Source organism: Heptranchias perlo, chromosome 20 (assembly GCF_035084215.1).
Source record: "Heptranchias perlo isolate sHepPer1 chromosome 20, sHepPer1.hap1, whole genome shotgun sequence".
In the NCBI taxonomy this organism is placed as follows: Eukaryota; Metazoa; Chordata; class Chondrichthyes; order Hexanchiformes; family Hexanchidae; genus Heptranchias; species Heptranchias perlo.
This window is the reverse complement of record NC_090344.1, coordinates 27,400,149-27,427,813: the sequence shown is the minus strand read 5'-3', so window position 1 is coordinate 27,427,813 and position 27,665 is coordinate 27,400,149. Positions and strand designations below refer to the sequence as shown.

General features: G+C 45.2%; 1 protein-coding gene and 2 non-coding genes across 3 annotated transcripts; 2 read left to right on the top strand and 1 right to left on the bottom strand.

Annotated features, from left to right (window-relative positions):
* Nucleotides 1–5,274: 5,274 nt before the first annotated feature.
* LOC137336094 (uncharacterized) lies at nt 5,275–8,653 on the top strand. Its single transcript, XM_068001583.1, has 5 exons — nt 5,275–5,506; nt 6,124–6,302; nt 7,421–7,493; nt 8,280–8,393; nt 8,468–8,653. Exons 1-5 carry the CDS (start codon nt 5,284–5,286, stop codon nt 8,614–8,616), a joined length of 738 nt encoding a protein of 245 aa, XP_067857684.1. The 5' UTR covers nt 5,275–5,283; the 3' UTR covers nt 8,617–8,653.
* A 7,823-nt stretch (nt 8,654–16,476) lies between these two features.
* Nucleotides 16,477–16,550, bottom strand: trnan-guu (transfer RNA asparagine (anticodon GUU)). Its single transcript has one exon. It is a non-coding gene; the product is annotated as a tRNA-Asn (tRNA).
* A 6,116-nt stretch (nt 16,551–22,666) lies between these two features.
* Nucleotides 22,667–22,748, top strand: trnas-uga (transfer RNA serine (anticodon UGA)). Its single transcript has one exon. It is a non-coding gene; the product is annotated as a tRNA-Ser (tRNA).
* The last annotated feature ends 4,917 nt before the right edge of the window (nt 22,749–27,665 follow it).

Sequence of the window (27,665 nt, the reverse complement as noted above, 5' to 3'; positions counted from 1 at the left end):
TCAAACAATCAGGACTTTAAAGGCCCCTCAATGACCTGCACTTTCATTGAATGAGTTTTGTTCGTCATTGCATTCGATCGTGAAATCGCTCTCCGCTTTCATCTCACTGAAGTGAAGAGTGTGACGGCATCAGACCAACTCCAGAAAAAAAAACGGGTGTTCAGAAGGAGATACCCTGAGATTGTGGAACGAACTGAACTCCTGCAGCAAAGCCAACAGCTGTCTCTCTGCGAAATAGGATGGGAAGAATTTTGATAGTCGGCCCGGCGAGCTCAGTCTGCAGAGCATGAGACTCTTAATCTTAAGGTCGTGGGTTCGACCCCCACTTTGGGCGATTTGTGTTCTATTTTTCACACTGAGTGATAAAAATTTCAAAGTGCAACCCCTTTTCTCCAGTGATATCACCAGACACAACCCTGAGCTGCATGAAAGGAAACCGTGAGCCTTGCCAATGATCCACTCCCTCCTGATTCGACCTTCTCGTTCCCTCCACATGGGACACGGACAGGTTATCGGTTCAGTCGGCTTCATTTTTTGCCGTTATTAAAAATGTTGTAGGTTAGAAAATGTAATATTAAGAAGATGCCAACTCTGGATCCATTCGCCTCTCTGATACCTCCTGAGCCCACCTTACCCGCTTTGGTTCACCCTGAGCTGCTTATCTTCTCTGATACGCTCTGTCTCTTACCTTCTCCGATACCGTCAGTGAGTCCATGATCCTCTTTGAACCTTGTCAGCGCCATTCACCTGCTCTGCTGCCCACTGAGTGCCCCTTACACAGATACGTCCTGAGCCCCCTTACACTCTCCCATACTCGGCAGTCCTTCCCCTCTCTCAGATCTTAATACACGCTCTGATGCCATCTGACTGTCCCTTCCTCTCTCTGAGCCCCCTTACACTCTCTGATGCCATCTGACTGTCCCTTCCCCTCTCTGAGATCCCCTTGGCCCGATCGATCGCCACTAAGAACCCATTACCCTCACTGATACACAAATGCGATTTAATTTCACAGGTGGATCTACCGGTCTGTCTTAAGGATGAGATCCAGAGTTTGTTCGGTCGCTGCTACTTCCGCCTCTCCCACTCTGAGAGCTGTATCGGCGGTCGGTACCGAACTTCCTCCTATAAACTGGGTGTGGATGTATGAGTGCGCTGCTGATTTATAAACTGTGGGAGTTTATATATGAGAACGATGTTTATATGTGAAGTCTGGGTGTTTATATATGAATGCGATATTTATATATGAACTGCAGGTGTGTATATCTGATTGCTATGTCAATATATATGAACTGTGGGTGCGTGTATGAGTGCGGTGTTTATAAACGAACTGTGGGGTTTTATATATGAGTGCGATGTTTATATATGAACTGTGGTTGGGTATATGTGAGTGCGATGTTTATATATGAAGTGCGGTAATGAACAGGAAGAGCAAGGCGTCGCGGCGGTGATATTTTCTTGCAGGACAATGAGGCAAAGTTGAATTTGCTGTTGGGTCAAAATCGCTGAGTTGGAATTGCGTTAAACTGAAGATCTAAAGGTTGTTCATTCAATCCCGGGTTTCGGCAGTTTTTGGTTATTTGGTTTCTTCTTCTTTGGGTCGATTCTCGCATTTATTTACAGTGAAATTTGATTCCCGCCACTGAAGGATTGGGGATTGAATAGAGAGATATCAAGGATGGGAAATATTTCTATCGACTTGATTTAGTTTTTATTTCTCGATTCCCTTCTATCTTTTTCTCTTGGTTTTGTCTCTCTCGGTGCCAGGTGACTATTTGATTTGTCCGAAACTGTTCCATTTTCCACATCTCGGGGCGGTCAGGCCCGCTCTGTTTGTCTGTTGCTGCTGATGATCATTAACGGGAACAGGCCGCGAGTTAAACGTTTCTCTGCAAACCGGAGAAAGACAAATAAATAGAAAGACGTGTTTCTCCAGCCCAGGGGTAAAAGCTACAATGGATGTTATTCCAAAAATTGTCCCCGTGACTTAGTCTGTGGATCTGTTTGTAAAGCTTGGATTTTAAAAGTCACATAAACACGAACCAAAGACCCTTCTCAGCCCATACAGGAATCAAACCGCGATCGGGATATTATGACACGTCTAAGCAAACGAACGAACCGTTGCTAACATCCCATTAACGATTTTCAATCGTTTTTGTACCTTTCGTGGTTGGTAGCGGTTTCTGTGCACGGACCCCGAAATCTCTCTGCTCCTCCACAGTTCCCAGCTTCTCACCATTTATCTTTTTTCGATTTAAATGGATGAATTCGCTCTCCCACACATTGACCTCCATTTGCCGCAGTTTGGGCCACTCAATTAATCTATAAATTCACACTTTTCAACTTCCTGCTTCTATCTGCATGACTTATTGCTCCCCCAGAAGGCTGCGTCTTCAAATCCCGCCGGGGTAACAGTTGCTTTTTGAGCTGATAGCATTCTGGATCTTTCCAAAATAAATTTTTTATTTTCTTTTTCTCAACAAACAGAACCTTACTCTAAAGTTTGGTTTCTTTGCTCCCCGGTTTCAGGGAGGTGTCTCATTCTGCCCTCGACTTTTGATCTCGAACTGCGGTTGAAACTTTCGCGAAGAGGGAGAAGTCCCCAAATCGCTCGACCTGAATCTCCAACGCTTTGGGAAGAAGTTCAGTGCAAACAATCAGGAATTTAAAGGCACCTCAATGAGCTGCACTTTTGTTTGGGTGAGTTTTCTTCGCCATTACATTCAACCGTGAAATCGCTCTCCGCTTTCATCTCACTGAAGTGAAGAGTGTGGCCGCCTTGTATCTGTCAGTGTGTAAGTGACGAGTTTGGGGTCGGTATGGGTCGCTTTCAATTTTGAAATCTCACCAAGCACCAGAAAAAAGAAACTTGAAATCAAACTGTCCCTGTAAGTGATGAACTGAAGTGAATATCGCTCCAAGCAGATCTGGACAATGCGCAGTGCAGCCGCACGGGAGTTCCAAATCCACCCTCTCACCACTCGACAATCACAATTTTACTCTGGCCCAGTGTCACCGCGCTGAAATCAAGTCTTTCTCGGCCACATATTTTCTGAACATCATAGTGACTGGTTTAAGAGTGAAAACTGCCGTCCGCTTCACTGTAAGTGCAAGAGACAACTTTGTAGATACCGTGTAGTGTCACAGACCTGCTCGTTGGACCTGCTCATTTCATCTCATCTCATTTTCTGCAAACCGAAACATGACTGGAATAGAGAATGGTGAATCACAGCGCGAAAAATCAATCCTCTCTACTACTGGGTGACTGAGTCTTCCAACATACAGGCATTTCGGGGCAAGGGGAGTTTGATGTTCAGAAATAAGACAGCACCGATTTTCAATCGTGCAAGCTGCACACCATTTATTTTGGAAAAGTAAACTGATGGTAAGACAGCTGTTACTTTGATCGTTTCAAGCTGAAGCGTTAGCTCGGTGAATTAGTGGTTCAGGAACCCAAACGTCGTGTCTCTGTGGTCCAATTGGTAAGCGCGTTCGGCTGTTAACTGAAAATGTTGGTTTGAGGCCACCCGGGGATGACAGGGAGTTTTTACCTTAACATTCGTTGTTTCGCATTTCCAGGTTTCGAATGTGTGTTCTGTTTGCATGAAAATGTACCGTAAACATTGCCAGCTGAGCGCGGCTGATATTCCACCATTTAATCTGCCCCAGATAACAGGTATCTGAGGCCCAGTTTTGAGCTTCCACGATCTGTTCACACAACAGGTTGGATGGTGTCCTCAGTGCGAAAACGGGAGTTCGTCTCCACGAGAACTGTGCGGTGGTCACTCCCACCAATACTGTCATGTACAGATGCATTTCCGACAGGTCGATTTGTGAGGACGAGGTCAAGTAAATTTTTCCCCTCGTGTTGGTTCGCTCACCATCTGCTGCAGGCCCAGTCTGGCAGCTTTGTCCTTCAGGACTCGGCCAGTAGTCGTGCTACCGAGCCACTCTTGGTGATGGACATTGAAGTCCCCCACTCAGAGTACCTTCTGTGGCCCTTGCTACCCTCAGCGCTTTCTCCAAGTGGTGCTCAACATGGAGGAGGACTGATTCATCAGCTGAGGGAGGGCGGTTGGTGGTAATCAGCAGGAGGTTTCCTTGCTCATGTTTGACCTGATGCCATGAGATTTGCATTTGGTCCAGAGTCAATGTTGAGGACTGCCAGGGCCATTCCCTCCTGACTGTATATCACTGCGCCGCCACCTCTGGTTGGTCTGTCCTGCCAGTGGGACAGCACATACCCAGGGATTGTGATGGAAGAGTCACGGACCTCTGCTGAAAGGCATGATTCTGTGAGTATGGCTATGTCAGGCTGTTGCTTGACTGCTCTCCCAATTTTGGCACTGGTCCCCAGATTTTAGTGAGGAGGACTTTGCAGGGTCAACTGGGCTTGGGTGCCTTTTTCATGTCCAGTTTTATTCTTAGTATGACTTTTCTTAAACGAGTTTTTACAACTGAGTGGCTTGCTAGGCCATTTCAGAGGGCAATTACGAATCAACCACATTGCTGTGGGCCTGAAGTCACATCATAGGCCAACCGGGTAAGTACGGCAGGTTTCCTTCTCTGAAGGACATTAGTGAACCAGATGGGTTTTATTTGTGACAATCCGGTCGTTTCATTGCCACCATTACTGATAGTCGTATTTTAATTCCAGATTTTAATTAATTAATTGAATTTAAATTCCCCAGCTGCCGTGGCAGAATTTGAACTTATGACACGTAGATTATTCGTCCAGGCCTGCTAGATTACAAGTTCAGTAACATAACCACTAATGCTACCGTACTGTATCTGGACTATAACATATTGATTTGACTCTGTTTATTAATTAGTATTAAAAAAACCGCATTCCCACGGATCACACTGAGATGGGGCCTATTTTTTATCAACTATTAAAGGTGACGTTGGGTCTAAGAAATAAAAGTGACTAAAAAAGCAAAATAGAAACTAATAATGTGATTTGGTTCCAGTTTCTTTTAATTTTGTGATGAAGAAATAAAGGTGTCAAGGCGGAAAAAAGCAACAATTTCAATGCAACCAAACAAGAAGTCCGGGGTCGAATTGTGGAGCTGTCGTTGGACCCAGTCTCACCTTTTTTCTTCCATTAAAAACAGGCCCATCTCCGTGTGAGCCGTGCGAATGCTGGTTTATGTTCCGGAGCCCGTGGGCCTCGGACTCTGCCTCAGGCTGATTGGAACAGACAATTACTGCCAGTTAACAGCGCTGTGATAAAAAGAGGGAGTCGGTTTTCTACTCTCACTTACCTGGGAGGGTTTGTTTGTTATAATGGAGGGTTTGGGGATTCTTGGTTTGTTACTTGTTGTAATCTGTTCAGCTCAGCCGCCCTCTCTCCTTTTCCCCGCCGATAAATGTTGGCTGTCTCCCAAAAACCGCAAAGACTGCGGATTTCCGGGAATTGAAGCCAGTGAGTGTGTGCAGAGAGGCTGCTGCTTTGATGCGGGGAGCCGGGATGCACCGCCGTGTTTCTATTCATTGGACAGTCTTCCAGGTGGGTGTATTCTCAGTCCGTTTATATTCTGGGCCAGGACTTTCCAGGTTCACCCGCAATCTAGCTGTACTCGGGGTTTCCCTGGACAGTTTCCTCTTTCTCCTTCCTGTCCTACAACGTCAGTTGGAATTTCAAATCTTTCCTGTCCGGAGCGTGGAAATGGTGGTGTGATTGAGTCTCTAATCCGGCAGAGTATAATTGATTGTGGGATTGGGGGCTGGTAATCAAACAGAAAGGGAAATAGTTAATCGGGCTTTGACACAATATCTGCAGTTAGAATCATTCCACCGTTGCTCGGTGACTTGGGACTCACACTGGTTGAATTCTGCCCTGTGTAATTGTCCAGGTAGTTGGGGGAGGGAGGGGCAGAGTGAATGAGCCCCGGCCCCTGCTGCCACTGACCATTTGAATTTGATATTTAATTTCTATCGGAGATGCGAGCAATTTAAATCCAAGCAGCGTGGTGACGAGCTGTAATTAGTCAACTGGTTTCCGTTAGACAGATAATGGGACGGGTTAGAAACTGAAACATGGATGGGGCTTGTCCCCTTCCCTGTAACGGTTCCCTTGACCCTCCCCGTGGGTCAACTAACCGCCTTTCATTGACTCTCTTGCAGTCTGCACCAAGGATGGGCAGGTCCTCATCGCTATCTCCAAGGATTTGACGCTGCCTCCTGTAAACCTGACAACGGTCCATCTGAAGGAGGGAGACGGAGCTGAGTGCAGTCCGACCGTGGCCTCTGCAGACACTGTGCTCTTTCAGTTCGCAGTCACTGAATGTGGTGCTACTCAGCGGGTAGGTATTGCGGGCTGGGAGTCCCATCAATGGCTCAGTTCGGGACTGATGGTCTTCTGTCTCTTGTAGCTGGACGGCGTGAACATCCTGTATGAAACGGATGTGTTGGGTGAGTTTGAGATTTTGGATGGCGCTTTGGGATCGGTGACCCGGGACAGCCCTTTCAGGTGAGAATAGGAGCACATTCAGCGGGTAGAGACAGTGAGGACCTGAATTCTCCAGCCGTGTCCGTTCTCTTTCAGGCTCCATATCCAGTGCAGTTACAGGGGAAGCCAGGAGTCTGATCTGCAGGTGAAGCCCAGAGTTTACACCCTTTCTCCGCCACTGAGGCCGGGATCCTGCTTCTGGAGCTGAGAATAGCGAGAGGTAACGAGTGCTCGCTGATAGTAGTGTCCAAATTCAGGCTCTCTCTCCAAATAGTGCCCGCCCTTCATCTTTCTCTTTCCAGATGGTGGCTACCGGAGCTGGTATGTGGCCAGTGACTACCCGATCCTGAGTGTGCTCCGGGACCCCGTGTTTGTGGAGGTTCGTGTTCTGAACCGGAACGATCCGTCCCTTGTGCTGGTGCTCAATGACTGCTGGGCGACCCCCACTGCCGAGCCGTATTCGGGGATCCGATGGGACCTCCTGGTGGAGAGGTGAGGGGGCTTGAGGCAGATTGGGGAGGGGGCGACATGGGCGGGGATTAATACAGAAATCATTACTTCAGTCCGGGTTAGTGATTGGGGAAATATTCCTTCGAAGTTGATATTTTGTTCCAGACGCTGGTATAATTGGTTTCATGTAAACCGAAAACCGTGAGACTCTCCCTCTGTCTCTGTTCCAGGTGCCCCTTTGCTGGTGATAACTACAAAACCCGCCTCCTTCCGGTAAACGCTGATTCCCATTTGCGGTTCCCAACTCACCATAATCGTTTTGTAGTCAGCACGTGCGCTTTCTGGGACCGAGTTTCGGGCCGGGCTCTGACCGGGGAGGTCAGTTTCCTTCAGTGCTTCTTTCCCGGTCACTTGTTCCCTGGGTGTTAAGTGAGCAGGCCCCTGTTGGTCAGTTGACTGTAGAAGCATTAATCTCCGGACTGGGAGCTGTGGGATTGACCATACTGCACTGTCGCTTTGCAGGTTTATTTCCACTGCAGTGCTGAGGTTTGCTACCCTTCCACTCGAGAGAACTGCACGGCTCCCTGCAGCCCCAGTAAGTACCTGCAATCTGAATAGAAACTAAACCCTGATGGGGAGGGGTGGGTGTGGGTCATCTGAACACGGGGCTCCCTCAGCAAGAGGCCGAACACTGGGCACAGGAGGAGTGTCCTGAATCTGGCGGTTCTGGGAACTTTCCCAGTTGCATTCGGTGCAGGTTTCCATTTAGAATGGCAATCTAGGGCAGCGGTTCTGAGCACACCTTGCACCAGGTCAGTAATTGTGAAGGACGCTCTGATCCTTGAAATGGGATGAATGAAGTATTTCTGGTTCCTTGCTAATTGCCCGGATGCTGAGCTGCCCTGCTTGCCGACCGCTGAAGAGCAGAATCCTCCCATTGTTGGCACGGGTGTGTTCCGCATCCGGTTCGGAATAGTCCACCCTTGGCACTGGAGAACATTTTACCAGCATCTAATTGTCGTCTTTCTGACACCGGGAATTCAGGGTGCAACTGAAAAGATGTCCCGGGGCCGGACACCTGGCCAATTTGAAGGTCTCCTGAAACTGCGGGTCAAAGTAATGCATCAAACAGTGTCTCCTTCACAGGAGACCAGACTGGCCATTGTAGCAGCAGCAATTGCAAACTCTGCTCAGTTGGTGCGTCCTTCTGAGAATCGGTTTGGTGAGAACCAGATGCAATTATAGCCGGAATTCTAAACTCTGTCCGGTACCCAGGGCCCTGATGTTTTTTGCATGAGGCCACCTGATTCAGGATTTGCAGACAACTGTAGATTTAATTATTCAACATCAACTCTTGTCTCTTGTTCTCCTTCGCCCCCAGAGAGGCGAAGAAGCGTCGATAACCGGTCTGGGGCCTTGGTGACCGCTGATGGACCCATCCTTTTCTTGGAAGGTGAGGAGAGATTGGCTGCTCGGATCCACCAGGATGAGAAAGGTAAACAGGGAGCTTCCACCTGTCTCTCGTGATGGAGTAACTGGTGCCCATCTAACCCTGGCTTCTCCCCACAGATGCTGCTGTTGATTCCACCTCCCTTGTTCCTGGATTAGCGGTTGGGGTAGCACTGCTCTCCGTGGCCCTGTTGGTCGGGACTGTTGCTTTGTGGAAAATGGAGCAGGGCCGCAGGGTGGGCTCCGAGTGCAGCTCTATGGAACTGTAGATGTGTCTGTTGGATAATAAACTCCTGTTATAGACGATTGCTGGTCTCGTTATCTTTCAAATGCTCGCTGGATTGTACTGTTTGCAGTGAGTTAACTTGGTACCTGGTTTGAGAATTGTTTTTGCAGCATCCCACGGCTGCAGCAAACAATTCCAGCCCCCAACGATTCGCATTGAGATCCAGGGCAAAGCTGTGGTGGGTTTGTAGCAAAATAGTGTCGGTCAGGAATGACTGGTTCACTTGCCTCTAACACTGGTCCTGGGCACATGTCTCCGGAATTGGCTCTTCCCTGACTGCATCGATTGACCAATTTGCCAAGCCTGGCGAGTGTTGGGCTCTCCTCGCATGACCACTGGCTGCTGGTCTCTCGGGCTATCGGAACAGGAGAATAGACCAGATGAATGTGTGGCTGCAGGGATGGTGTCGGAGGGAGGGATTTAAATTCATGGGACATTGGGACCGTTCTGCAGAAGGTGGGACCTGTACAAGTGGGACGGGTTACACCGGAGCCGGACCAGGACTGATGTCCTCGCAGGGGAGTTTGCTCGTGCTGTTGGGGAAGGTTTAAACTGGAGTGGCAGGGGGATGGGAACCTGAGCAGGGAGACAGGAGGGGAAAACAAGGATAGAAACAAGACAAAGGGAGGAAGCAATAGTGGCAGGCGGAGAAAACAAGAGCAAAAAACAAATAGGGCCATAGTGCAAAAAAAAACTAGATAACTAGCAATCTTCAAGACCAGTCTGAAGGCATTGTCTTAATGTGTGGAGCATTTGCAATAAGGTCGATGAATTAACAGCACAGAGATTAATGGGTATGAAAAAGTTACGATTATGGAGACATGGCTGCAGGGTGACCAAGGATAGGAACTGAACATCCAGGGGTAGTCAATATTTAGGAAGGACAGGCAAAAAGGGAAATGATGTGAGGTAGCGTTGTTAGTAAAGGAGGAAATCAACGCAATAGTGAGGAAGGATATTGGCTCAGAAAATCACGATGTGGAATCTGTATGGGTGGAGCTAAAATACCAAGGGGCAGAAAACGGTGGGGGTTGTCTATTGCCCCCCAAACAGTAGTGATGTAGGAGAGGGCATTAAACAGGAAATAGGAGACGCATGCAAGTAGGGTACAACTGTAATCACGCTGACTTAATTTAACATGTAGTTTGGTCAAACCAAATTAGCAATAATACTGTGGGGAAGGAATTCCTGGAGTGCACATGATTGATTTCTAGACCAATACATTGAGGAACCAACTAGAGAACAGGCGATCCTAGATTGGGTATTGTGCGATGAGAAAGGATTGATTAACAATCTTTTGCGGGCTCCCTTAGAGAAGAGCGACCATAACATGATAGAATTCCTTATTTCAGATGGAGACTGAAGTAGTTGAATCCGAAACTGGGGTCCTGAATCTAAATGAAGGAAATTATGAAAGTGTGAGTTGGCTAGGATGGATTGGGGAACTTCACAAAGGGATGACGGTGGATAGGCAATGGCTAATATTTAAAGAACATGTGCAGGAATTACAACAATTATTGATTCCTGTCTGGCACAAAAATAAAAAAGAAATTAGGGATAGTATTTATCCAAAGAGGAGACATATAAAATTGCTAGAAAAAGCAACAAGCCTGAGGATTGGAAGCAGTTTAAAATTCAGCAAAGGAGGACAGAGATTGACTAAGAGGGAAAAATTAGAGTATGAGAGTAAACAAGCAGGAACATAAAAACTGAATGTAAAAATTTCTCTAAATGTCAAGAGAAAAAGATTAGTGAAGACAATTAAAAACATACTTTGGTTCTGTTCTCAAAGTAGGACACAAACAACCTTCCAGAAATGTGAGGAACCAAGTTTCTACTGAAGGAAACCAGTATTACTTTTAAAGAAAAAATGCTTGGGAAATTAATGGAGTTAAAGGCTGACAAATGCCCAGGGCCTGATAATCTACACCCCAGAGTACCAAACGAAGTGGCCCTGGAAAGAGTGCATGCATTGGTGATCATCTTCCAAAATTCTATACTCTGGAACAGTTCCTACAGATTGGAGGGTTGCAAATGTAACTGCACTTTTTTTTTAAAAAAAAGGAGGGGGAGAAAAAACAGGGAATTAAAGACCAGTTCGCCTAACATCAGTAGTGGGGAAAATGCTCGAGTCTATTTTAAAAGATGTGATAACAGAACAATTAGAAGGCATTAATGGGATTTGATAAAGTCAGCATAGGTTTATGAAAGGGAAATCATGCTTAACAAATCTACTGGAGTTTTTTGAGGAGGTAACTAGTAGAATAGATAGGTGACAACCAATGGATGTGGTATACATGGATTTTCAGAAGGCCTTTGATATGGTGCAACAGAAGAGGACCGTGTGCAAAAGTAAAGCACATGGGATTCGGGGAATAGACTGGCCTGGATTGAGAATTGGTTGACAGACTGGAAAGAGTGAGAATAAACTGGTCTTTTCCCGGGTGGCAGGCAGTGACTAGTGGGGAACGGCAGGGATCAGTGCTTGGGACCCCAGCTATTCACAATATATGTCAATGATTTGGATGAGCGAACGGAATGTAACATTTCCAAGTTTGCAGACGACGCAAAGCTGGGGTGGAATGCGAGCTGTGAGGAGGATGCAAAGAGGGTCCAATGTGATTTCGACAAGTTGGGTGAGTGGGCAAGAACATGGCAGATGCAGTATAACGTGGATAAATGTGAGGTTATCTACTTTTTTTGTCAAAACAGAAAGGCAGTTTATTATCTGAATGGTGATAGATTGGGAAAATGGGGAGGTGCAACGAGACCTGGGTGTCCTTGTACACCAGTCGCTGAAAGCGAGCATTCAGATGCAGCAAGCAGTTAGGAAGGCGAATGGTATGTTGGCGTTCAATGCAAGAGGATTTGAGTACAGGAACAGGGAACGTCTTACTGCAGTTGTACGGGGCCTTGGTGAGACCCCATCTGGAGTATTGTGTGCAGTTTTGGTCTCCTTATCTGAGGAAAGATGTCATTGCCATGGAGGGAGTGCAACGAAGGTTTTGCAGACTTGTTCCGAGGATGGCAGGACTGACGTATGAGGAGAGATTGGGTCGACCAGGACTATATTCGCTCGAGTTTAGAAGAATGAGGGGTGATCTCATCGAAACATATAAAATTCTAATAGGATGAGACAGACTAGATGCAGGGAGGATGTTCTCAGTAGCTGGGGAGTCCAGAACCAGGGGTCACAGTCTCAGGATACGGTGTATGTCATTTAGAACCGAGATGAGGAGAAATGTATTCACTCAGTGGGTGGTGAACCTGTGGAATTCACTACCACAGAAGGCAGTGGAGGCCAAGTCATTAGACTTATTCAATAAGCAGATAGATATATTTCTTAATGCTCAAGGGATATGGGGGAAAAGCGGGAACAGGGTACTGAATTAGACGATCAGCCATGATCATTTTGAATGGCAGAGCAGAATGATCGACTCTTGCTTTTATTTTCTATGAAATTGACAAAGATAAAACAGTCTGAACCCCCAACAGAATGTGTAGCACAGATATTAATGAGGAAGTGAGAAGCGTGCCCGTGAATTGGCTCCGTGGCTTAATTGCTTAAAGAACTCCGGTCACAGATTCAACTCCTTGTGGTGCTTTTGTGGAATTTATGATGTTGAGTGAATTTGACCAGCAAAAGCATCGTGCGGTGTTTGTACTTTGTTCGGGGTCCAATACGGAACTGCTCAGAATATCTCTTCAAAATGCCCTTTTATTTTGCAGACAGACCCCTGAGAATGTGAGCGTAACCCGTTAATGTAAGGACACGTTCTTGTTTCTGGGCTCGTTGAGGTCGGGGTATAATTCTCGATTCGAGGTCCATATCCCGTAGAATCCCCAATTTAGCCCTTGACTTTTTATCTTTAGTGGCGGTTCAGACTTTTGCAAAGAGGGAAAAGAAATCCCCAAATCACTCCACCTCAATCTCAAACGCTTTCAGAAGAAGTTCATTTCAAACAATCAGGAACTTAAAGGCACCTCAATGACTTGCACTTTCATTGAACGAGCTTTGCTTGCAATTGCATTCGACCTTGAAACCGCTCTGGGCTTTCATCTCACTGAAGCAGAGTCTGGCCGCTTTGTATCTGTGAGCATGTCACTGACGAGATTCGCTTTAACATTGGTCTCTATCAATTTTTAAAATTTCACCAAGCCTCAAGGAAAAGAAACAGAGAATCGAACTGTCCCTGTCAGTGATGAATTGAAGGGATTGGTGCTCCAAGCAGATCTGAAAAGTGCGCAGTGCAGGCGCTCAGGCATTCCAAATCCACCCTCTCGCCACTCGGCGATCTCATTAACTGAGCTTTACACTGGTCTTGTGTCACCGCGCTGAAATCGAACACGTTTCTCTGAACTTCACAGTTGCTGTTTCCGGAGTGAAGACCAGCTCGTTGGTTGAAGCTTGCAGGAGTAAAAATCCTGTCATTTTGGAGAAGTAAACTGACAGTAGACAACTGTTATATTGGTGGCTGCAATCTCATAGTTTCGCTCAGTGAATTGCTGGTTTAGCAGGTGACCTCTTTGTAAGTTTCGGTGGTGCTCTCATTTAGCGAGAAAGTTTAATGGTTCGAACCCTTATTTATTTTTTCTCGAAGGATTCATCGCCTCAAAGTTCCAGGGTTTCAATCTGTGTTTGGTTTGCAAGAAAATGTACCGTGATCATAGCCGGCTGAGCAGTGCTGATATTCCACCACTCAAACTGCGGTCGGAAATCAGGCACATCAATCATAGAAAGGAATGGAACATTGGCTTCACGGATATCACAACTGATAACCCATTTCTTTTAAGCGGGTTTACTTTAAATCAGTTAACGCCTGCTTTAAATGGTAGACTCAGGACTGTCAAACAAACATAGAATAATTACCACAGTCATTATTAGACTGGACGCCGCACGGTGACTTTGCTGTCAGTGAAGAGCGACGGGAAAGACCAAAGTGCCGTTTGCCCCTCTCACTGTGGTCGTGAAGGACTGTGTCCAGGCTGAAGTTCTGTTCCCACCGGACGATCCTCCCCCCAGATTGTGCTTTCTGAGCTCCAGTCATGTGATGCTAAACACTCAGGTGGGAAAGACCAAAATCTACATCAAGGTGTTAAAAACATAGCTGATTTATTTAACATATCCAGAATCTTAAACTCCAGCCCAGTTATAGCGGTTATTAACATCAGCAGAAACAAACCCCAAATGTCAGAATGAATATGGTTCAGTCCTGGATGGGATTAACAGCAGAATCCAACCCCTGCAGTCACTTGTGAACTCGCTGGTGTCTCAGCACGTGTGATGACTGAACGAATCCCTTCACACACATAGAATCATAGAAAGTTACAGAACAGAAGGAAGCCATTCGGCCTATCGTGTCTATGACGGCCGAAAAAGAGCTATCCAACTTAATCGCACTTTCCAACACTTGGTCATAGCCCTGCAGGTTACGGCACTTCAAATGCACATCTAAGTACTTTTTAAATGAGTTGAGGTTTTCTGCCTCGACCACCCTTTCAGACAGTGAGTTCCAGACCCCTAACATCCTGTCCGCTTCTGTGTATCCTGTTACTTTTTCACTGCTGTCCGGAAGTCTATGAACAACTCCCACCAAAGTCTTGCATTCTATTATGTTACTCATTTCCACGCAAAGCCTTTCTACTGCGTGCTCACCTTTACTGATATGTCTTCTTTCTCATGCAGTAATAGTATCCCTCCTCAATATCGCTACTCCACCGCCTTTTCCAATGTCCCTATCCTTTCGAAACGGCTTATAACTTGAAATATTTATCGCCCAGTTTGTAGCCAGGTCTCAGTGATGAGCACTAAGTCATGCACTATAAGCTCAATTTACGCTTCTAATTCCCTTGTTTTATTTCTGATGCTACGGACATTAGTGTATAGAACATTTAATTGGGCATTGGAACTTGTCCTACCCTTATGCCCTGATGTTGTGTTTAACATACTTGGTAAATAAGGTTGGTGAGCTGCAGACACAAGTGGAAAAATGGGATTATGTTATAGTGTCAATAATGGAGACCTGGCTCAAACAAGCGGAGGAGTGGCCACTTACATATTCCTGGCTACAACGTATTCAGGAAAGGCAGGGGATAAAAGTTGGGGGGGGGGGTGTGGGCCAGGCACTATTGATCAAAAATACTGTTACAGCGGTAGAAAGGATCGCCATGCTTTAGGGTTCAAATGCAGAATCTATTTGTTTAGAATTAAGGAACAATTGAGGAGCTATTCCGCTGCTGGATGCAGACTATAGGGGGCCAACTAGTGGGAAGGAGATGGAGGAGCAAATTGGCAGCAAATTGCAGAAAGATGCAATAATTTTAGAGCATTGATCAAAGGGAACTTCATTTATCAGAATATAGACAGGGAAGGAGCAGTGCAAAAGTCAAAGAGGGCGAGCAATTCCTGAAATGTGTCCAAGAGAACTTTCTTAATCTGTATGTTTTCAGCCCAACGAGGAAGGAAGCAGTGCTGGATTTATTTAGGGGATAGAAGTGGGGCAAGTGGAGCATGATTCAGTGGGGGAGCATTTGCAGCAGGTTTAGTATAGTTATGGAAAATGCAAGGAAATATCAAGCATGAAAATACTGAACTGGGAAGAGCGAATTTCAGCGAGTTGAAAAGTGATCGGGTCCAGGTGGATTGGAATCAAAGATTGGCAGGTAAAACAGTAAATGAGCAATGGGAGGCTTTGAGTGAGGAGATAGTTCAGGTACAGACTGGACACATTCTTACTCGGGGAAAGGTTGTGCATGCAAAACTAGAGCTCCCTGGATGACAACAGAATATTTGAGACAGCATTTTGTACATTCTGACTACCAATGTCCGGACAGGTGTGCCCGCGGTTGTCAACCACAACCTCGTCACCTCCACGCTGAAACAAAAAGCGGCCACATTCTGCTTCAGTGAGATGAAATCCGAGAGCGGTTTCAAGGTCAATTGCAATTGCAAGAAGAATGCATTCAGAGGACGTGAGATCATTGAGATACCGACAAACACCCTGCCAGATTGGACAGCAGCTCAAGATCAAAAGTCGGGGGGGAAAAAAATGAGGGCTTGTCCGGGATTTGAACCATGGATCTCTCACATATTTCAAACAACAAACCCGAAGCGAGAATCATACCCCGAGACCAACGAGCCCGCTGAGCAAAAAAAAAACAAGCAGTAGTTTCTGAGTATCAGCGGCCACTTTCCCCAAATCTCCTTCAAAGTTCCGTTAATAAAAATGTGTCCGTACATTAGTGAAGAAACATAAAGCCAATTTCTTCACTGTTGGGTTTTGTTCAGGGCTCCTGACGCTGATAAAGATGATTGGGGACAGTTGATGAGTTAATGGTTGTAAGGGCGCAGATACTCGGGTGCAACGGTGCAGATACTCCAGTGTGAGGGTGCAGATACTCTGCTGCAAAGGTGCAGATACTCCGATTTAAGGGTGCAGATACTCCGATTTAAGGGTGCAGATACTCGGATGTGAGGATTTGTTGCCGCGACTGAAATGCGGCTTAGAACTGTTGTTATTATCCAAGGCAGCGCTGCAGGATCCTTTCATGATCTCTCACAAATCAACTGAAACCGTTCGGAATGTGAATACAATTTTGCGTTTCCAAAATAAAAGGGAGTGACATTCATTGTGGAAACAGTCTGGTGTCGGTCACTGCAGAAATATCGATGTCAGACCTTGTCTGTCAAGAAGAATTCAGATTTCGGCGAAGCCAATCACAGGTGAAATGTTGGAAGATCGGCCGCACTCAGCTGGCCATCGAAAGCGGGCATTTGTTTTGCAGCCAAAACAAACATCAGAAACCAGGAAATGCGATACCATGAAGATAAAAGTTTCCCCACCGTCCCTGGGTGGGATCGAACCACCAACCTTTCGGTTAACAACCGAACGCGCTAACCGATTGCGCCACAGAGACAGCACACGTTTGCTGTTGAACTACTGATTCAACGAACTAAAAATTCAGGTTGCAGCGATCAAAATAAATTCTCTCCACGATCGGTTCACTTTTCCAAAATAAAGTGTGTGAAGTTTGCACGACCGAAAATCTGTGCTCTATTATTCCTGAACATTAAACTCACCTTGCCATGAAACACCTGTATTTTGGAAGGCTCAGTCCCCTCATGGTCGAGAGGATTGATTTCTCGAGCTGTGATTCGCCATTCTCTGTTCCAGTAATATTCAGGTTTGCTGAAAATGAGATGAGATGAAATGAGCAGGTCCGACGAGCAGGTCTGTGACACGACTCGGTGTTTACAAAGTTGTCTCTTGCACTTACAGTGAAGCGGACGGCAGTTTTCACTCTTAAACCAGTAACCATGATGTTCAGAAAAAGTGTGGCCGAGACAAACTCGATTTCAGCGCGGTGACACTGGGTCAGAGTAAAGTTCAGTTCATGCGATTGCCGAGTGGCGAGAAGGTGGATTTGGAACTCCTGTGCGGCTGCGCTGCGAGTTGTCCAGATCTGTTTGGAGCGATATTCACTTCAATTCATCACTGACAGGGAAAATTTGATTCCAAGATTCTTTTTCTCTGCTGCTTGGTGAGATTTCAAAAGTTGCAAACGACCCATACCGACCCCAAACTCGTCACTTCCACTCTGACAGATGTAACGCGGTCACACTCTTCACTTCAGTGAGATGAAAGCCGGGAGCGATTTCACCGTCGAATGCAATGGCGAACAAAACTCATTCCAAGAAAGTGCAGGTCATTGAGGTGCCTTTAAATTCCCGATTGTTTGCACTGAACGTCTTCCCAAAGCGTTTGAGATTCACTTGGAGCGATTTGGGGACTTTTTTTCCCTCTTTGCAAAAGTTTCAACCGCAAGTCAAGGTCAAAAGTCGAGGGCGGAATGAGACGCCTTCCTGAAATTTGAGAACCAGGGAAGCAGACTTTAGAGCAAGGTTCTGTTTATTGACAAAAAGCAGATACAATATTCATCCCGGAACGATCCAGAATCTGATCAGCTCGAAAAGTAACCGTTACCCGGTGATTTGAACACGCAGCCTTCTGGTGACGCAAAATGTCATGAAGTTAGAAGCAGGAAGTTGAAAAGTGGGAATTGATTGATTCAGTGAGTGGGCAAAACTGCGGCAAATATAGTTCAATGGGGGGTGAGCGAGATCATCCAATTTAAATCTAAGAAAGATAAATCAGAATGTTTTCTAAATGGTGAGAAACTGGGAACTGTGGAGGAGCAGAGAGATTTAGGAGTCCAAGTGCAGAAAGCGCTACCAACTAGCGTACAGGTACAGAAATTAATTAAAATGTCTAATGGACCGTCAGTACGGCCGGTTAACTCAGTTGCTTAGAGTATGTTGTAACGCCTTAATCACGGATTCGATTCTGATAATTTATTTCGGCTTTTTATAACTTTTAAAATCGAAGCTTTACAAAAAAATATATAACGACAGATTCGAGGGGACAGTTTTTTGAATAACATCCATTGTTACTTTGCCCCTGGACCGGAGAAACACGTCTTTCTTTTTATTCGGATTTTTTTGGCAACTGACCCTGTGACGCAATGGCGAGTGTGTTGGACTTCTACTTGTTTTGTTTGATAAGCCATTCAAAGGTTGTGGATTCGAGTTGCAACGGCGTTGGATTTTAGTTCGGGAGCTGGGAAGTGAAATTTTGCACCAAAACCGCAACAGGATCATTAATGTCCGTCAAGGATGTGAAACTGCCCCCGACACTTCATCTTACACAAGGGGATCCACTCACACCCGAATTCATGATTCTTAAACCACTCTGAGCTGGATTGGCGAAACTCTCTCAAGAAGGAGACTCAACATCTGCTCAGACCGAAAGTCAATCTGCTGGACTTCCGGCTCCGTCAGACTGCATGTTCCTTCAGACAGGTTTCTAACTGAACACATGCATCCTGCTTCCGTGCGAGCATTGGTGCTTGAGGGGTAGAATTCTTGCTTGCAGTAATTGTATTCCTGTAAAACTAGCTCCTGAAGTGTAGGATGGAAAGTATCCTGGCTGAGCGGTCAAAGGCGCAGGTTTAAAGCTCCAGTTAAATCCCACGATTTGTAAATGGATCGAAATCATAGTTTGTGTCCACAAAACCACTGCCTCCCTCCTGTAAACAAGTAACAGTAAACATCTCATCTGCTGTTGCAACAGCGTAGTCCGGAGGAACCACATGGCATTTCAGATAAGGAGATGCATTTTGGAACACACCAATTGTACCTTCAACTCCGGTCGAAATGTTCACAAGCAAAAAGATTTTTTGGTCTAGGTGAGACACGAATTAAAAACCCCGGCATTTCCCGAGCCTGTAACTCATATGAGGACGGATTGCGCCGCGAGAGCCCGGTCACTCTGATCACCTGTCCCACTCTGCTGGAAAGAATCTTAAGGTGAGAGGTCCTTACCTGTGGAAACGTGTCCAGTCACTGTGATGAAACTAATATCTGCACTTTCACTTTCAGCTTCTTTCACACCCTCTGCTCCATCGCACTGCAATCGGGTTTTCCGTGAACAGGTCAAAATGAACATTTGCAGAAATTCTGTCAGTGGTAAAATTCGAATCGATAAACGCCCCAGACATTGAAACCAGCGATTTAAACCACCAGCTCACACTTCCACAAAACAGGGCCAATCTTTAAAGGTCTGTTTAATGATAAAATAAATTAAGTGAAGCTAATTGACCGCATTTGCCGCGTGCTGGGTTGTTCCCCTTCGATCAGAGAAGGTTGAGAGGAGATTTGATAGAAGTGTTCAAAGTCATGAAGGGTTTAGCTAAAGTAAATAAAGAGAAACAATTTTAATTGGCGGAATGGTCGGGAACCAGGGGACACAGATTTGAGGTGATTGCAAAAGAACAAAAGGCGATATGAGGAAAAACTTAATGACGCAGCGAGTAGTTCTGATCTGGAATGCGCTGCTTGAAAGAGTGGTGGAAGCAGATTCAATCGTGACTTAAAAAAAGAATTTGAAGGGGAAAAATGCAGATCACCGGGAAAGGGCCGGGGAATGGGACTAATTGGATTGATCTTATAAAAAGCCGCCACGGGCTCGATGAGCCGAACAGCCACCTTCTGTGCTGTAACCATTCTATGATTCGATGGACAGAAGCGGTCTGAATGAATGGGCGATCGGTTGTGGGTCGCAGGGATATTTTAACTGGTTATCCGGTTGTGTTAATGACGGCTCCTTGTTCTCGGATTATGGTTTTCATTTTGGGAGTTTCAATGTTTGATATGCGAGAGGTCCCCAGTTCAAATCCCAGAACCCTCATGTTTCACTATTTCCAGTGAAGATGCACTCATTTCTTTCTCACATCTTTTCAGCGTTGCAGAAAGCAGCATTGATTTAATCCTCGAGCATGTTTGAGGTCCAGTGGCCAAAATACAGCCGGCTTGTCGACGCAACACACACGGAGAGAGTAAAATGCCTCACGGCGGTGTGCAGATTGAAACTGAAGGTGAATTTATCCCAATTCAGGCGATCTCAGAGGTGCAGAATAAAAATGCGCCTTAATTGGTCGAGAATATGAACCCTGTTCCCTCGCGTGGTAAGTGCAAAGTCCACCAGTGATACAACAACGTTTGCATGGTATCGGGCTCTCTGTGTCCAGTTGGAAACCTGTTTAAAACAACATATCATTTCACAAATCTCCTCTGAGCACCTTGCGCATTCTGATTTCCAGCCGTGCATTACTAGCACTCGCTGCTTGTGATGGCGGAATGGTTAAGCCGTTACATCTAAAACTCGACGGGGTCTTTCGGTGAAACACTGGAATGCTGCTCGCGGCGCTATTGTTTACAGTTTTGTTCAATGCTCAAATAAATATGAACTGGAGATAACGGGCCGCATTTCCTTCTCTCAGATAGAACCTCCACCGCGGCAGAGCCTTTTAATTGGGAGCCCAGTGGTCTTGCAAAATTTCAAGGTGCTTGAAGGAAACTTCACAATAATCCACAACTGGAGAATTGTGTCCAATTCTGGGCACCGCACTTGAGGAAGGATGTGAAGGCCTTAGAGGTGGCGCAGAAAAGATTTACTGGAACGGTTTCAGGGATGAGGGATTTCAATTACGTGGATAGACTGGAGAAGCTGGGGTTGTTCTCCTTTGGGCAGGAAGGTTGAGAGGAGATTTGATAGAAGTGTTCAAAATCATGACGGGTTTAGATAAAGTAAATAAAGAGAAACAGCTCCCGTTGGCGGAAGGGTCGAGAACCAGAGGATACAGATTTACGGTGGTTGACAAAAGAACCAAAGGCGATATGAGGAAAAACGTTTTAAATCAGCGAGTAGTTATAATCTGGAATGCATCTCCTGAAAGGGTGGTGGAAGCAGATTTAATCGTGACTTTCTAAAAGGAATTTGATTAATATTTAAAGGAAAAATATTTGCGGGTCTCCAGGGAAAGAACGTGGGAATGGGACTAACTGGATTGCTCTTTAAGAGAGCCGGGGCAGGCTCAATGGGCCGAATGGCCTCTTTCTGTGCAGTAACGATTCTATGAGTGTATGATTCCATCTCTCTCAAGCTTCATTTCAAATTCTGCTAACTTGATATTCAGGCTTTTTTTTCTATACTTTTATCTCTCTATCTCTCCCTGTCTCTGTCACTCTCTGTTTTCCCCTGATTGACTTCTCAAGCTTCCTTGAACGGCCAAAGCTCATCGAACCTGCGACACCAGCAGAGAACGGTAAAGATCGAAAGACTGAGACGGTAGGAAAAGTAAAGGACCAACCCAGATGAAGAATTCGTAGGCAATGTCCACATATTGATGTCTCCTCGTCCTCATAGTGAAATCATCAGTACTTTTAGCCCAGTATAAAACAAAATCTTGCATTTACAAAGCGCTTTTCACGACATCAAGACCTCCCAAAGCGCTTTCCAGCCAATGAAGTATTTTTGAAGTGTAGTCACTGTTATACTTGTGGTGGAGTGGATAATCTGCGGATGCCGAGACAGACAACAATGTAGCTTTAGAGCAATTAATTCTGCAAAGTCTCACCTGATATTACAACTCGCACATTCGAAATGAATGTGGTAAAGAGAGGCTAATATTGTTGATATGAAATAGTTAACGTACGTCTTCACATTGCCGTACATCGGAATAGAAAAAGTGATAGGATGTAGAGAATGGTGGCCGATCGGCTGTGGGTGGCACCGAATTCTGCATTGGTTTCACCCCTCTGTTATCAGTGGCTCGTTGATGTTGGGGTATGATTCTCGCTTTGGGGATTTGCTGATTGTTATGTGAGAGATCCCGGACGAGCCCTGCGGTGATACCATTTTTAGTTCAAAATCACTAATTGGCTTCTCACGTCTTGTCAGATGTGTAGTCGGCAGGATTGTCTTAATTCCAGTGCATGGAGGACAGAATGCAAAGGTTCTGTCGACGACAACACACATGGAGAAAGGAAAATATCACAAGATGGTGTTCAAATTGAAGTTTAATGTAAACGTATCCGAATTCACATGACCTCATGAATGGAGAATGAAAAATGCTCCTCTATTGAGCGGTGATCAAACCCGGGCCTCCTGCGCAGACAGCAAGAATTTGATCACTGAAATAACAAAGTCTGCACAGCAGCCGGTGGGATGCGCTCAGTTCGAAACCTGTCTAAAAGAACATACAGTCTCAGAGTTCTCCTGTCATAACCTTCTTCATTCTCTTCTGCAGCCGTGTTGGATTTGTCGCTTGCAGCAGCGATGACCCAATGATTAAGGCGTTAGACTTGCAATGTGATTTTCCAACCCAGCTTCGACGCAACACACGTGGAGAATGGAAAATGTCTCAAATGGTGCGCAGATTGAAGCTGAGGGCGAATGTCGCACAATTCACGCGATCTTATGAATGGAGAATGAAAATAATCCTAAACGAACCGGAAATCGAACCCCGGTTTCTCACGTGATAAATGAGAATTCTATCACCGAGACAGCAAAGTCAGCACATTAACAAGCTGTAAGTTTCCAGTTGGAAACCTGTCTGAGAGAACAAAGTGTCACAGATCTCGTGTGATAACCCTACGCATTCTGATTTATAGCTGTGCATCATCGATGTTTGCCGCTGCGATGGCCGAGTGGTTAAGGCGTTGGATTTGAAATCCAATGGGGTTTCCCTGCACAGGTTCGAATCCTGTTCGCAGCGCTACTTTTTAAAGTTTGTTCAGTGTTCAAATTAATATGAACTTGAACGAACGGACCTTGTTCGCTCCCTCAGAGAGGTGCTCCATCGCCAACGACGCTTTGAACTCGGAGCCCAATGATCTCTTGCAAAATTGCAAGACACGTGAAGGAATCTCTCCCAAGCTCCATTCTAAATTCTGCTCGTTCGCAGAACTTGACATTTATACAATTTATTTCTGTGTTTTAATCTCTCCCTGTCTCTGTCTCTTGACTTTGCCTGTTTTCTCCTGATGGACTTCTCAGGCATCGTGAACAGCGAAGAATGATGGAACCTGCAACACCAGCAGAGAAGGGTAAAGATGGAAAGACTGAGACGGTAGGAAATGAAAAGGTGCAACCCAGCTGATGAATTCGTAGTTAATGTCCACACATTTATGTTTCTTCCCCTCACAATGAAAAAATCAGCAATTGGAGTACAGTACACTTATGATAGAGTGTATAATATGCGGATGTTGAGACCGACAATCGAGCCTTTGCCGTGGTGATGAAAGCGCCGAATCCTAAACACTAAACCCCAAGGAAACGCTGAAAATTCTTTGCTGCGAACAAGCAGAGCAACGCGGCCTTTCCTAATTGGCCCTTTGTAATTCAGGTCATTTTCCTGCCAGACAAACTGCTCGCACAAAATGGCATTTTCTGTTCGAAATAATACCGCGACAGATGTGATGTTCAGGCAATGACATCACCAAGTGCAAGTAGGCATGTACATGAAATGGAAAGTGAGGTAAAATACGACCACAAGCTGCTGATGGACATGTTTCCATTTCCAAAATTCACGCACTGAATGCAGCTCCTGGGAAAGCTACAAGGTCACGCAGGTCCATCATGAATCGTTTGAAGCAACTGGCAGCTTAAAGTGGCATCTCCTGCTGCTTCTGTGGGGAGTGAGAGAGAGGCACTGTCGGTATTTGCGTGCAGTTTGATTTTGCACAGAACTGCACAGAGAAACAGCAAATATACCGTGGCTGTGAGATGTTCTATATTATTGATATTTCACCACAGGAATATCCGCAGTCAGAAGCTGAAAAGACGGAGAGATAAGAGGCCTGAGAATAAACACAGAGCTGAATGAATCATGAAAGAGCGAAAGAAAAAAAAATGTCATCAGTTCCACTTTGTCTCGTGCGCAATCTTGGGAGCTCCCCAATGGGCTGGTGGTGAGAATTCGGTACTCTCACCGCCGCGAGGTTCGATTCCCAGTTTGGGAATTAACTTTAAAAAGAGTTATGAACTTATTAAATGAATTACATGAAGCTAATTAAATCCTGTCCGTAGTTGAATCCCTGTTTTAAGCATCATGAATCAATCGATAACTTTCTATTTTAGACTGAAGGCGATGTTGACGTGGTGACCGAGAGACAGTCAAAACTTTAATAAGATTTTTAAGCTTTGAATGTGATGATTTTTTTTCATTTTATAGACTGCATCTTAAGAGTGGGAATAAAAACGCAGTGGAGTCGTTGTTAAATTTAACATTTACTGGCAATTGTCGCTGTTTATCACAGGAGCGCCCGAACTGGTTCTCCGATCAAGATGAAAGTAACGCAACGAGGAACATCTGATACAACACGAAAGACATCGGGCTATGACAAAAATCCCCACCGTTTTGCTTTTCCAAAATAAAGGGTGTGAAATTTATTATCTGAACATAGGAACAGTCTGGTCTCACTCACTACAGAAATCTCCATGTCACAGCGAACCAGCTCTCCTGCTGCGAATGCGGCCTCCCTTCGGGCCTTTCGGGGGCTTGTCTGTCAAGGAGAATTGTAATTACCGTGAAGCCAATGTTCCATTCCTTTATATGATTCATGTGCCTGATTCCCGACCGCAGGGTAAATGGTAGAATATCAGCCCTGCTCAGCTGGCAATGATTCCGGTACATTTTCTTGATTCCAAAACATGCGTTGAAACCCTGGAACTTTGAGACGATGAATCCTGAGGAAAAATAAAATAAGGGCTCGAACAATCAAACTTTCACGCTAACGGATAACACCACCGAGAACAGGTGAAGAGATCACCTGCTAAACCAATAATTCACTGGGCTAAACTTTGAGATTGCAGCGACCAATATAACAACTGTCTACAGTCAGTGAAAAATGAATGATTAAAGCTTGTCGGAGTGAAAATCCAACCAGCCAGTCTTCACTCTTAAACCAGCAACTATGAAGAAAAACATGCCGGAGAAATACTCGATTTCAGTGCGGCGACACTGGGCCAGAGTAAAGTTCATTCAACATAATTGCCGAGTGGCTGGAGGGTGGATTTGGAACTCCTGATCGATTGCACCACGCATTTTCCAGATCTGCTTGGATCACCAATCCCTTCAGCTCATCACTTAGAGGGACAATTCGATTCTCGGTTTCTTTTTCCTGACGATTGATGAAATTTTACAAATTGGAAGCGATCAATATCAAATGTAAAGACGCCACCGACATGCTCACAGATGCAAAGCGGCCACACTCTGCTTCAATGAGATCAAAGTTAAGAGCGATTTCACGGTCGAATGCAATGGCTAACACAATTCATTCAACGAAAGTTCAGGTCGTTGAGGTGCCTTTAAAGTCCTGATTGTTTCTATTGGACTTCTTCCCAAAGCATTTGAGATTCACGTGGGACGATTTGGGGACGTTATTTTCTTTTGTGCAAAAGTTTCAACTGCAGTTCAAGATCAAAATTCCTGGGACGACAGTTGTTCACAATTTATCGGTGCTGGGACCAAGGTTGTTCACAATTTATCGATGCTGGCACAACTGTTGTTCACAATATATCAGTGATGGGACCACTGTTGTTAACACTTTATCAGTGGTGGGACCACTGTTGTTCACAATTTATCGGTGCTGGGACCACTTTTGTTCAAAATTTACATTCATGATTTGGACACAGGAATCGGAAGTACAATTTCAAAATTTAGGGACGACACCAAATTGCGAGCTGTAGTTAATACAAAGAAGAATGCGAATAATAAAGGAAGACATTAGTAAATTTGCAGAATGGGCGTGTAAATGGCAAATTAATTGCAATATTTATTATATACTCCCTTGCCTTTTTGCCCCCCCCACCCCACTAAATGCATTACCTCACACTTCTTCAGATTGAATTGCATTTGCCACTTTTCTTTCCACCTGTCTGCTCTCTGGATATTTTCCTGCAGTCGACAGCTTTCCTCCTCACTCTCAACCACAGGAACAATTTTTGTATCATCTGCAAATTTCTTCATCATGCCCCCTACATTTAAGTCTAAATCGATGATCTGTACCACGAAAAGCAGGGACCTAGTACGAATCCGCATGGAACCCCACTCGAAACAGCCTTCCAGTCACAAAAGCACCCGTCGACCACAACCGCTTGCTTCCTGCTCCTCAGCCAATTTTGGATTCAACTTGCCAATGTCCCTTGGATCCAATGGGCTTTTACATTTTTGACAAATCTGCCCTGTAGGACTTTGTCAAAAGCCTCGTTAAAATCCATGTTGACTCCATCAATCGTGATACCCTCATCGATCCTCATTGATACCTCCTCAAATAATTCAATTCAAACGACCATCCCTGAACAAATCCACGCTGACTGTCCTTGATTTATCCGTGCCTTTCTAAATGACGATTCATACTTCCCATCGAGTTTATGCTGACTGGCCTGTATTTACTCGAACTTTCCCTTTCTCCCTTTTTAAACAATGGTACAACGTTAGCAATCCTCAAATCCTCCTGCACGACACCTTTTGCCAGGGTGGATTGGAAAATGATGGTCAGAGCCTCCGCTATTTCCTTCCTTGCTTCTGTTAACAACCTGGGATATATTTCATCTGGGCCTGGAGATTCAGGTCGAGCGATTTGAGGACTTCTTTTTCCTCTTTGCAAACGTTTGTCCCGCAGGTCAAGATCACAAGTCTTGGTCCAAATTCGGACTACTTCCGGCTTTGAAACTCAAATCGTGAATTATACCCCGATGCCAACGAGCCCAGAAACAAGAACGTGTCATTAAATTAACGTGTTACAGACACATTCTCTGAGAGGTCTGTCTGTGGAATGAAAGGGCGTTTTTGAACAGTCATTCTGGTATCCGTTTCCTCCTGAAACCTGAACAAATACGAACACCACATTGTTATTTTGTCGCTTTATTCCATAAATTAGGTAAAATAATGAGTTGCACAAGGCGCTGCTGGGAGTTGAACTCAGGATCTCCTGTTTCCTCGAAAGATGCTTTAACCAACTAAGCCACAGCGCCAATTGATGCTATGGGGCCCCCACCTCCTCACTAATATCTATCAGCGACACTTCACTGTTGGGGGTTCAGGCCGTTTTGTCTCTGTCCATTTCGCTTGTCCGTTCACCTGTGCATCCCGACACTGACTGCATTTCTCGCTGAGTTTATCTTTGTGTATCCTTCAGTGCGTTGATACACGGATGATTATGTGTGATTGTATTTGTGACATTAAATAAATCAGGGCTTCAGACAATTCTCGCTCTGACATTGGAGAACTATTGAGCCGAACTTTACAGCGGAGTGTTGTTTATTGTGGTGCTGAAACTAAAAAAATCGTAAGAGGAGCAAAAAAGGAACAGGAGAAAAACTTATGAGGGTAAATGAGGACAACTCTCAAGGTTTTTACGAGTATATTAAGAGAAAGAAGGGAGGCTGAGAGTAATGTGGGCCGCTTAAAGACAGATGGAGGTGATATTGTAATTGAAAATCAGGAAATGGCAGAGTTGCTAAATTTTTACTTTGCATCGGTCGTCACAGAAATGGATGACGCTAACATAGCAGAGACACGAGGGAAACTGTTAATAAATCAAGGGGATTCGTACAAGTAAAATGATGGCAATGGAGAAAATGAGGAGGCGAAAGATAGACAAATCTCCAGGACCTGATGGTTTCCACC

What these genes read in the sequence shown, in the direction of transcription:
- LOC137336094 (XM_068001583.1), top strand. Translation starts at nt 5,284, where the DNA reads ATGGAGGGTTTGGGGATTCTTGGTTTGTTACTTGTTGTAATCTGTTCA. An exon ending in TTCATTGGACAGTCTTCCAG is followed by an intron (nt 5,507 to 6,123) that starts GTGGGTGTATTC and finishes ACTCTCTTGCAG; the next exon opens with TCTGCACCAAGGATGGGCAG. An exon ending in AATGTGGTGCTACTCAGCGG is followed by an intron (nt 6,303 to 7,420) that starts GTAGGTATTGCG and finishes GTCGCTTTGCAG; the next exon opens with GTTTATTTCCACTGCAGTGC.